Raw genomic sequence first — 12425 nt, 5'->3', positions numbered from 1 at the left:
TAAGACAAATAGTATGGATCAGGCAAACACAGGACTGAAAATGCAATAGAAAAATTATTCACCCAATAAATCAACATGGCCCATTATCAGTAAATACCTCACTGGTAATAAGAGCTAACACTTCTGAGCATTCACTATGTGCCAAGCACTATTCTAAGCACTTTTATGTAAGTTATTTAATCGTCGTAAGAACCTCATGATATAGGTACTATTATTATTTTACCAATGAAAAAATTAAACACAGAGAGAGATTAATTAACTGGCCCAGGGCCACATAGCTAGTAAGTAGCAGAGCCAGAATTCAAACCCAATGGTCAGTCTCCTGAATCTGTGCTTTTGATTGCTCTGATATGCGATTACCATGGAATATTTTTTAATACCTTAATTTCAGCTGGCTTGTAGTAGCATCTGTTGGGATCTTCCAATGATGTTCTATACCCATCTCTCAAGAAACGTTTAAATCCATATTTTCCTTTTAATTTTCTAACCACTTTATCAAGTGTCTGGCTAAAAAGAACTTCATCATCCAGGGCAAATGCAGGATAACTGATGCAGGGGAGCAGGGCAGCATCTGTATTCTGGAGGCAATGAGAAAGAGAGACTGTGAGTGTCCACAGCGATGTGATCAACACAGCCCAAGGAGAATGATAGAGATGAAAAGCCAGTGAGGTTATGCAGTCAAAAGTGAGCACACTCTGCTCCCAGGATCAGACAGATGTTTCTATGGCATGTTCCAGGAAACCTTACAGAGGAGATAAAACTTTATTTGTTGATAGTATTTTCAAGATTCAATGGGCTCAAATGTCAAAATATTAATTAAAATGGTGCACAAAAATTTAATAGTTGTCACAACTTAGTTTTTCACAACAATTTGCTTATAATAATGAAAAAGAGGAAACAACCTAAATGTCCAACAATTAGTTGAGTAAATTAGCAATTATTAAAATTTATATTGTAGAAATCTGTTTACTGGTATGGGACAATACCCAATATCCATTCACAGAGCTAGGTTATCAATCAATATAAAAAGTATTCTTACAGCTTTGTAAAAGAAAAATATTATATATGTCTAAAAATAAGTGAAAACATATATACCCAAATGTTGTCAAGATTGTATTAGAGTAGTGGCATGAGTGGGTATTATATTATTTGCTTATTTGGGGAGCCTTTTTTTTTAATGATAATCTTACATTACTTACACAAAAGAGTTGTTTTGAATAACTAAATTATTCCACTTTGGGTGTTTTCTAAATAACAGAACCACAAATAGTCCCTAGAAAATTCTGCAATCAGGTAGGATAAGCATACAGAAGTTCATCAGGCAACGGGAAAAAGTGAATTGAATGAGAGAACAGAAATAAGGAATGGAAGGTTATTTTATCCAAAAGATATATACACTATGAAAAATATTTTTCTAATATGCCATGGCAAAAAAATAATTCACCTTGGCCTAATGTTGCTACTCCCCCAAAAGAAAAGTCTATTTTTCTATTCTCCTGCAAAAGATTCAAAGGCCAAAGCAGCCGTGTCCACAATTCTTGTCCACTTTCTAAGACTTCCCCAGGCCAGAGGAGTAAGGGGCAATATCTATCATGTCCTCTTATCCCTTCTGGACGACCACTAACATTTTAGAGTACTTTATTGGAAATTAAGATAAAACTACATAGAAATCATAAACAATAGTTCATGTTAAATTTATCATTATTAAATGTCTCACATGTGATCTTGATTCTCTGGGTAACAGCGAGCACAAAGTTTGCCTGTTGCGATTGTGAGCATCGAGATCCACAAATATAACTGACCATGAACAGCCCTGGAGAGAGAAAAAGAAAAACATTTCCTAAATTAAGAAAAAAGACTTGTAGAACTTTGGCATTTTGACTGTGAAAACTTCACAAAAATACTGACATTGTCTGCATCTTGAGTGTGGAGTTCCAGAAGATTTAAATTTTGTTTGTACTTTCAATATTTCTCAAATATCCTGCAATAAACATTAATTTTATAATCATAAAAATGTTATTTTTGTTTTCCCTAGTTTTCCTTGACTTTCTTATAAATCAAAATGTACTGATTACAAGATAGCCAATATATTAGTGACATTTATTTTAATGAAAATACAATTAGTTTAGCTAACATGACAAAGAATGAGAATGCAGATTCATAAAATCCGAGTTGTACATTCCTCATAAATATTGACTATATGATCAAACTAAACAAATTTAGATACAATCTAGATGAATGTAAAAGAATACTGGATTAAAATATGAAGACAGGAGAATCTCAAATAACAATAAAGCAACTAATCTGAACAAATATTCACCACATCAGGCACTATGCTTTATGTGTCACATGGATTGTCTCATTTAATATCCGTATGTAGATGTTGTTTTCCCCATTTTACTGAAAAGGACATTAAGACTTACTTTAACAGAGTAAAGTTTCAAAATCAAGTCTCTGACACAGAGGCCCATTCTTTAAACACTAGATTATACAATTCCCCCATATATATATATTTTATACAATTCCCCCATATACGTATATATGCACACACACATATATATATTTCAAGTAAGAAAAAAAAAGCTTGAATAAAACAAATAGGTGTAACAGAAAATCTTAATCTATCTGCTAACCAGGTTAAAACTAGTGCATTCCATATTCAACAGCTTTACTGGGGAGCTAAATATTTGAAATCACATAGAACTGGATGGGAATAAGGAGAATACTCAGAAAAATACATGGGGAAAGGGAGAAGAGAATTATAAATTTCATGTTATTTTAATACTATTTTCTGAATCTCATCCCAATTCTCACCAACTTCACAGATGCATTCAAACTGAAACAAAAATATCTCCAACCAATCACCTAGACTGAACTTCAAAATCTAGCAGCACCAGACCCCATATCCAGATGTCAGATTCACTAGAGGTATTTTTTTCCTAGTAGCCCATGTTTGTACATGAAAATTAGCTCATAAAATAGAATGATTTCTCATTCAGAATATCATTTTAAAATCTTTTTAAAATCTGACAAGTAAATTAATAAATGAACAGTGATTCAGTGAGGCTGTCTCTCAACCACCAGATGAATGGTAAACTGTCCTTTCTGTCACTCCGGAGTTCCAACCTCCCATCTCTACTGGTTCAGGAGCAGCTGCCGCTGGCAAGGTACTGTGCACTCTGCTTTCAGGAAAACAAACAAGATCAAATTTCACCTGTGCTCTCAAGGAGCTGACCCAGGCAACAGTCCTGAACAAGATTATTAAGAAAACAAAAAGGCAGCATACCACAACACATGACTTGGTTTCACCAAAGTTAGTGGTTTAAGGGGGAGAAGAAAATTATAAAACAAGTCCCCAGGGAAGTTGGGGCACTTCATAGAGAAGGTGAGGACCATAGCTAGGCTCTGAATTTTGGTGAAATGGGAGCAAGTAGGGTAGTTAGAACAAAACAGCAGAGAAATAAATGGATATAATATGTTAGGAGCCTATGAATACACAAAAAATAGGAGCTATAATTTATCTTTAGGCCAAGAATTAATAAAGTTATTTGCATACCAAACTATCTGCCTGGAATTAAATTTTCAAAAGATACAATCTAAGTAGGATAATTCATAAATAATGAAGTGAAATGGCAAATTTGGCAATTCTCTATGTTACTTGATTGATGTAAACAGCCAACTTCTATTTTCTGGCAGTAAATAAATGGCTTATTTGTCTAAATTCATCAAAGTATTTATTCAGCTCTCAATTTTTCTCTGCCAACCTAAGAAATATGCCCAAAGGGAAAAATAATCTTATAATGTTACCATATTTTAACACCAAGACCAAAGGGTGATTAACTATATTGTTTGGCTGTCTTCTTACAAAAATATCCCATGCTTTAGGCATTACGGTCCAGATTTCCAGGAGGGTAAAATCTCCCCAGGTCATGGGCAGCTATTCCCAATCCAGAAGCAAGTCTTTTTAAGAGTCATCAAGGAGAACCCACAGATGGAATTAATTATCACCTACTTTAAATCATCAGACACATTAATTTAAGGCCTGCAAATTTCAAAGGAAGCTAGATGTCTGCACTGCTTTGAACACTTTGCATAACATGAGCAATCTCTCTAGTCATTACCTTTTAGATTCTGGTCTCGGCTCATTTGTCAGTATCTTGATTTCCCCAATTAAGGATAGGAATATGAAAGGATGTTTTATATGTATATGTCACTTCAGAGAATCAGATAACTTTGGATATTTTATTTTCATCTTCCATTTCCTGAAAACATTATAATTCTGCCATAATATCCTGATTCCACCTAAAGAGCTTATTTTAAGACTGACAGCTCAAACTTTACTCCCTAACCAAGTTTCTATAATTGTTTTAGTCTAGTAAATGCACTGGGACTGGAAGATGAGTCTGAAACCTGACCACTGTCATGGGGACTTGAGTTCCAGTGGTGGGGAAGGGCTGCACTGCACTTCCCTTAATCCCATGACCACAACAACCACTTTTGAGACAGTCCCTAAGGCCAAGGGTACCAACTGTAAACATAAGACTTTGCTGATCTCACTGGTCTCAATTAAAAAGAAAACAATTTGAAGACTGATCTTTCTTTTCTTCATTAATCACTTCTCAGAGCCTGAGCTAAGGGACTTGCTGCCCTCATCTAGACTCAAAAAATAAAACAAGGTACAACTAGTCATTGGATCTACCTATCGTACATGATCTTCACATTCTTATTCTGGAACAAAACCACACCGCAAAACTATGGTCAGATTTTCTCCCCTAGTTCAGTTATGAGGCTGTCACTGAGCTCTGTAGCAGAGCCTGGAGAAATGTATTCTTCCGGAAAGGGTATTTACTGATAGGAATTTCCCTTCTGCACCAAGGCTGTGGTGGCAATAGATGTGTAAATAGCCAACTTTTGCTTACTGACCCAACAGCTCTTTCCAGCAGCCCCTCTCACAACCCAAGCTTCTTCGTCCTCATGCACATACTGTGAAAGGAATTCTCAAACTACAGAGAAAGATAAATTTGAACATGAATTTTCAGGGTCTCAAAAGAGCAGAGCTGAGACTCGAACCCAGGAATCACAAAACTGTTGCTTACTATCACTATGACATTTGATGAAAATAAATTCTGATAGACTAAAATATTACTGTTTAAATATTATCAAACATTATTTAAATAATATTTAAATATATTTGTCATGAAATTTATACAGAATATATTTGAGATCATGATGAAATATGTGATTCCCATATTGAGGATTATATATGTTTCTAAATGTAGCTCTGCCCCAAATTGGCTTTTATTGTAAACAAATCATTACAGAAACTAGGCTTTTTTATCACATCTTATTCTCAGTGTCCCAAAGAAAAATAAATTTGGAAAATAGTTTCAGAAAAAGATTTAAAGTGTTTTTTTTCCTTGAATAATAAGGAAAGTTATTATTGGAAAAAAAGGAGGAAGTATAGGAACGCATAATAATCATAACCAAAGCAAAAAACTTTACCACCCAACAACTGCCCGTAAAAATAAAATTAACATTTGTTTTATCTCATATGCTGAAGCCAGGGGCAAAAGGCAAGCCTTTCACACTATTTGTGAAATGGATACCTCTTTCAGAAGCTCAATAATTATTAAGCAAAAAACAGCTTAAGAGTTTTCAAAGAAAATGCACAGCTCCCAATTCTAAAAGTAGAAAGTGTCCAACAGCTGAAATTTCCCATACCAACAAGTTGATCTTCTATTAACAGATTCATTACGGAGTGGCATTGGTTTAATTCCTGGTTTTGCCCCTGTGTGGTGTGATCTGAGAAACACTACCTCAATCTTCCGATCATTCATTTTGAGAGAGGGGCTCTACCATCTCTCTTGAGTTGCCACCAAGAAGGAATGTACTTTTTGAAAGTTCTAAATTAATTTAGTTAAAGACACACGATCAGGTCTTCCAAAACCTTATACCAATGGCCTTTAGAAATAACCGTGAATATCAATATGATCTGAAATCCCTCAAGTCTTGAGGTGGTTTCTATGGATTTTCATTTGAATAAAAGCATTTCTTTATGTCAATTCTTTTCCCAGCAACTGACTTTTAATTAGATCACAGCTCTTTTAAGTATATACAATGACATTATAAAATGATTAAACACTAAAAAGATCACATGCACTTTTAAATGTGCCACTGTTTAGCAGGCACATTATTAATTTAACTGCTGTAGAGGTGGTAATAGTAACATTTTCAAAGTCATATTTCTGCAATTCTCCACATCAGAAAAAAGAGACTAAAGGGAATTTGTAAAACTAGGACACTGACACTACCTTGTAAAAATGGAAGATGAAGGGACTTTACTGGTAACATGTGATATTCTTGTGGCTAAAGAAATAAGACATGGCCCGGCGTGGTGGCTCGCGGCTGTAATCCCAGCACTTTGGGAGGCCAAGGCGGGTGGATCACCTGAGGTAAGGAGTTCAAGACCAGCCTGCCCAACGTGGTGAAACCCCACCTCTATTAAAAATCCAAAAATTAGCCGGGTGTGGTGGCACACGCCTGTACTCCCAGCTACTAGGGAGGCTGAGGCAGGAGAATCGCTTGAACCCAGGAGGTGGAGATTGCAGTGAGCCGAGATCGTGCCACTGCACTCCAGCTTGGGTGACAAGAGCAAGAAGCTGTCTCAAAAAAAAAAAAAAGAAAGAAAGAAAGAAGACATTATCTGTCCATATTTCTATCTGAAACAATCAAGTAGTAGTCAATTCAGCAAATATTTGGTGCATAGCTCCATTGGAAATAGACGTGACCTGAACAAGGCCAAAAATTAACTCGGCTTAGAGCAGTTGTTCTCACCCTTGATTGTATATTAGAATTCCTGAGAAGTTCCAAAAAATCTCAATGCCAAGGCCTCCCCCTACACCAATTAAATCAGAATCCCTGGAAATAGAGCTCATATATGAGTATTTTTTTTAATTCCTCAAATGATTCCAATGCATAGTCAAGATTGAGAAACTGGCTGAGGAACAATATCAGCAATACAGTTATAACTCAGAATCCAAATGCAGAGTAAAGTAATTTAGTGATTTTAGAATTATAGCTGAGCAATTTATGAAAACTTCCTGGGAAAAGTAGAGCACTGAAAGATGGGTAGAGTCAGGAAATGTAGCTTGTATGTATGTGTGTGAGTATACACACAATTGGAAGGGGTGCATACAGGTATGTAAGCAACATACGCTAAGACTCAGGTACTTCAAAGGAGATAAAACTATTGCAAAAAAGAGCTGGCTACTACCATGTAACAGCCAACCAAGAGACACTCAGCTCCATTCAGCTCAGTATTTGGTATGTCACAGAAGCCAGGTTAGCAAGACCTGTACCTTTCCAGACTGCTGATAACATCAGCTCTGGTTTAATCCATGCCTCCTCTCAGTCTCCTTGATATATGCTCTAGAAAGCTTTCAGTTCTTTCTCATTTCCCTTCCTTTGTATTACTATTACTTCATAAATAATAGCAACAAGAGTCGGCCGCGCATAGTGGCTCATGCCTGTAATCCCAGCACTTTGGGAGGCCGAGATGGGTGGATCATCTGAGGTCAGGAGTTCGAGACCAGCCTGGCCAACATGGTGAAACCCCGTCTCAACTAAAAATACAAATATTAGCCGGGCATGGTGGCAGGCGCTTGTAATCCCAGCTACTCGGGGGTCCGAGGCAGAAGAACTGCTTGAACCCGGGAGGCGGAGATCGCAGTGAGCCGAGATCGCGCCATCGCACTCCAGCCTGGGAGACAAGAGCGAGACTTTGTCTCAAAAAAACAAAAATAAAAAAAACAATAGCAACAAGAGATGGCATTTATTAAAAGTTTAATCTCTGCAAAGCACTATGCTAACTAACTTTTATTTGCATGAAAACCTCCTGAGTTAGGTCCTATTATCATTATCTTTATTTTTTTAGAGGAAGCTGAGGCTTAAATAGCCATACTCACTGGTGGAACTGAGTACAGAGCATGCAGTGATCCTGTCTCCTGACCCCTAATATAATGCCATTCTTTAAAGTCATTTTATCCTCCTACTCCTGTCTGTCTATCTATCCATCCATCCATCCATCCATCCATCCATCCATCCATCCATCCAGGAATATGAAAATGGGTGATCCAGAGTGTGCGGTAATTCCTCATGACCTTCATATAGACAGAGCCCATCCATCCTCTAGAGGGAGTTGGGATGAGAAGAGTGCTTGTGCACGTAAGGAGGAGAAGAGAGGTGGCTGCATTAATATACTACAATTAAAAACATTCTTAAATTCAAGACTTGAGTAAATAGTATTATAATTGCCATAACAAAAACCAGGTCTTTTTTTTGCACAACTGTGTAACCTCCTAAAATGTTTCTTTACTGACTTAGCATTTCAGTAGCTTAGGATTAATTATATTATCAGTTAGAAACTTCACTTTACCTCACCATCTTAGGAATCTTTATAAAAACTGCTAAAGAAAATTGGCCTACTTCTTGATCCAGAGTAGTAACCTCGATTCCTACATTTTATTCCTTTCCACTGACAACTCAATCCATGGTCACTTGATTAGATTCTTTCAGTATAAAAACTGGTTAAAGATCTAATGAAAATTTAAGACGACCTTCAGGGTTTTTTTTTCATCCCCAGAGAAAATGAGATTTTAGACATTTGATTATAGCCAGTTGAAGGTGAAGCTAGGATCAAAACTCCCAATTATCTGGCTAAATACATCACACAAATTCTCTTCTACATGAGATATACATTGAAATACATTACATTGAAACCAACATGAAAACTGACATAAAAAAATATATATACAATGCCAAATACATTAAAAAATGTGAAACCCTCTACAAAATGAGTAATAGATTTGACGGAAAAGTCACTGAACCAAGGAAATCAGAATTCTTTATCAAAAAAAATTTTCTTTTTTTTTTTTTAAAGAAATTAAGCAATGGTCTTTAGTTAGAAAACTAAAATTTAACTGGCAAATCATTTTCAAAGGAAAAGTTCAAGCATGAGCTTCTACATAAATTTTGGACATTCTCTGATTATAAGCAAATGACTTTGTTAATGAATAGCCAAATTAATTAAATGTGCAATTCAAATAATCAAAGATTCTGGGGGTCTTATTTTTTACCTGGTTGCCAAAAAGGTTGAATCCATTAATTGCTTCTAGAGCTGCTTTTGCTAAACCAACCGAGCTAAAACAGAAAAGGAAATGCTTTATTACTCTAATGTATGTGGCTACAAAATCAGAACCATTATCTGATGAATATTCACGAGCAAATTTCTTTATTAACATTTATAACAACTTCTGTAAGAAGAATAATGTCTAAGAGACCTCATTCTGACATTTCACTATTTTAATTTTTCTTTTTTATAGTTAGTGATCACCTGGGAAAAATATTTCTAGGTTCACCTTGATCTAAACTAATGGTCATACTATTGATGGGAGTAGTTTTAATTCCAGAATCATTTTTATTCACTAACTCAAGAAAAAAAGAAGAACTTTAGAGGAAGGTATATTATGATGATAAATGCAGTAATTAGCAGGAAATCATTAGTTCAGATCAATGTAACGGAGCTTTTCTGACATCAAATCTGAGTCTTAAGAAAGATCTTGCATATCATACAACTATCAGAGTGTGGCTTAAGGTATCCTTCAAACACTCTTGCCTAACATCCAAAAAATAGGCATTATTTTATGCTCACAGAACAACTGATCACCTTATCTCTTATTTTTTGCTATATTCTTCCCTTTATAGTAAAATGAATACTATTTCCCTTAGTGTCCTACTCTTCTGGCCTCTCAAATGCCATATACTATAGTGCTGGAAAACGGGAAGACCCATTTCATTAAAAATATGATATCATCTTTTAAGTATCTACCTTTAAATATTTTATATCTAATACCCAGTTTAATTATTACAAATTTTTATTTGTTTTACTCAAAGCAAGTGTATTTGCCATTAATATCATTTAAAGCTAATGATCTGTCATCTATTCAGCATTTCTCTGAAACAGATTATCAAACTATGGTCCCCAGAGCAGCACCTTCAGTATTACCTGGGAACTTGTTAGAAATGCTAGTTCCTATTTCTTCTTGGGAGTAGGGCTCCATAATCAGTGTTAAAAAGCCTTCCAGGTGTTTGAATGCACTTTAAGTTTGAGAGCTACTGTTCTAAGCTATTCATGTCATCATCATCTACATCCTATAAGTTGTTTCATAACCGGTTTTTAAGAAATCATCACTTTTATTGCAGGACAATAAATAGGTCAGACACTTATTTTAAAGATACATGGATGGGAAGATGGAGTAGACATAATTTTCCCTAGTCTTCTCACTAAGTACAACCAAGAAGCTTGGACATTACATATAAAACAAACATAAAAAGACTTAGAAACATGGGTAGAAGGCAGTCTAGCTATGAACTTCAGGACTCTATGAACAACACTATGATAACTGCCCTGGGTTTCCTTTTTGCCTTATTTATACCAGTCTTAAAGTCAAAGGAGCCAACCACTGAGAAATGCCAGCACATGCATACAAAAAATCCCTAACAAAAGCCTGTCTCTCTAGCCAAAGGACAGGAAAAGAGCAGCCTAGCAAAAATAAAACTTTTAGACAATAACCACTCAGAAAAAACTTTACCCTACCCCCATCCATTCCAGCAAAGGCTGAGTAGAAACCGAGACTTCTACATTCCTGAGTCTATCATGAGGCACAATGCTCAACTCCCAACTCTCTTAGTCATGGTGGTGTCAGAAAACTACAAGGAAGAAGTCAACACTTTCATTTCCAATAGGTGATAAAAAACCATTTCATCACCAATCAAGAGGTCACACCTTTTCTCCTGCCCTATAAATGGAGACCAAATGAGAACCAGTAATGAAGCACTCCTATATTTCCCAGCCAAGGAGGTATTAGTGGAGGCCTACTGGGGACCTGGATGTCAACAAAAATAATGGCCTTATATTCCTACCTGGCAGTAATGAGGTGATGTGCCCTCACCCCTTCTTCTACCAGAGTGGTATAAGAAAATACAGCTAAAACAGAAAGTTAAAATAAGATCTAGGGTCTTATACTATTATGCCCAAAATACCTATATGTCAATCAAAAAACACTCCTCATACCTGGAAACTGAAAGATCTCAAACCAAATGAAAAAAATACAATCAATGGATGCTAACATTGAGAAGAAAGAGTTGTTAGAATTATCTGACAAAGATTTTAAAGCAGCCATGATAAAAGTGCTTCAATAAGCAATTACGAACATGCTTGAAACAAATCAAAAAACCATAAATCCTTAAGTAAGAAACAGAAAGTATCAGCTAAGTTTTTAAAATTGAGAAATATAATAGTGTAAATAAAAAGTTCAGTAGATAGGCTCAACAGCAGAATCATGAGGACAGAGGAAAGAATAACCAAACTGGAAGACAGAACAACAGAAATTATCCAATTTGATCAAAACAAAGAAAATAGAATGGAAAAAAATGATCAGGGCCTCAGGGATTTGTGGGATCATAACAAAGTATCTAACATTCATGTCACCTGAGTTCCTAAAGGAGAGAGACAGAGGGCAAAGCAGAAAATTCCCACTTAGCAAGAGCCATAAACCTACAGATTCAAGAAGCTGAGTGAAACACAAACAGAATAAATTTTAAAATGTCCATGCTAAGACACATCGTAACTTCTAAAAATTAAAGACAAAGAAAAAAATCTTGACAGTAGCCAGAGATAACACATTACCTATAGGGGAAAAATAATTAGAATGACAACGGATTGTTTATTAGAAACCATGAAGGCTAGGATGTGGCACAAGAGTTTCCAGTGATTGAAAGAAAAAAACTACCCACTCAGAAAGTTATACCAGTAAATACATCACTTAGCAATCAGGATGAAACCAAGACAATCTCAGATGAAGGAAAATAAGAGATTCTATCACCAGCAGACCTACCCTGAAAGAATGGCTAAACTCCATTCTCTAAACAGAAAGGTAATTTTTTAAAAAGAGGAAAAAACATACATCAGAACACCAAAAAGAAACAAAAAACATGGTAAGCATAAATATGGGTAAATACATGTTTCTTCTCCTCTTGAATTTTGACAGTTGAAGCAAAAATTATAACACTGTCTGATATGATTCTAAATGTGTATGGAGGAAATATTTAAGATAACTATTATAAATTCAGAATGGTAATAAGACATAAATGAAAGTAAGTTTTCTATACTTCATTTGAACTAATAAAATAATGACATCACTACACTGAAGTGTTACCTACAGCAATCACTAAAAAGCTATACAAAATGATACAATCAAAACCACTATTGATAAATCAAAAAGAGATTTTAAAAAAATCTTTAAGTACCCACAGGAAGGTAGGAAAAATAAAACAGAAAGATGAAAAACAGAATAAACAAACAAAAA

General features: G+C 35.5%; 1 protein-coding gene across 8 annotated transcripts in view; it reads right to left on the bottom strand.

Annotated features, from left to right (window-relative positions):
* PHKB (phosphorylase kinase regulatory subunit beta) overlaps positions 1-12425 on the bottom strand; it is a 245101-nt gene that overhangs the window by 109047 nt on the left and 123629 nt on the right. For all 8 annotated transcript variants that reach the window (XM_019012271.4, XM_063700179.1, XM_004057607.5 and 5 more), the window contains 3 exons: positions 9135-9198; positions 1718-1813; positions 381-578 (listed from right to left, as the gene is read on the bottom strand). In XM_019012271.4, coding sequence (XP_018867816.1) covers positions 381-578; positions 1718-1813; positions 9135-9198 — 358 coding nt within the window. The remainder of the gene's footprint in view (positions 1-380; positions 579-1717; positions 1814-9134; positions 9199-12425) is intronic.

The sequence above is a fragment of the Gorilla gorilla genome, chromosome 18 (assembly GCF_029281585.2).
Source record: "Gorilla gorilla gorilla isolate KB3781 chromosome 18, NHGRI_mGorGor1-v2.1_pri, whole genome shotgun sequence".
In the NCBI taxonomy this organism is placed as follows: domain Eukaryota; kingdom Metazoa; phylum Chordata; class Mammalia; order Primates; family Hominidae; genus Gorilla; species Gorilla gorilla.
The sequence above is the reverse complement of the archived record's forward strand: the minus strand, read 5'-3'. Positions and strand labels throughout refer to the sequence as shown.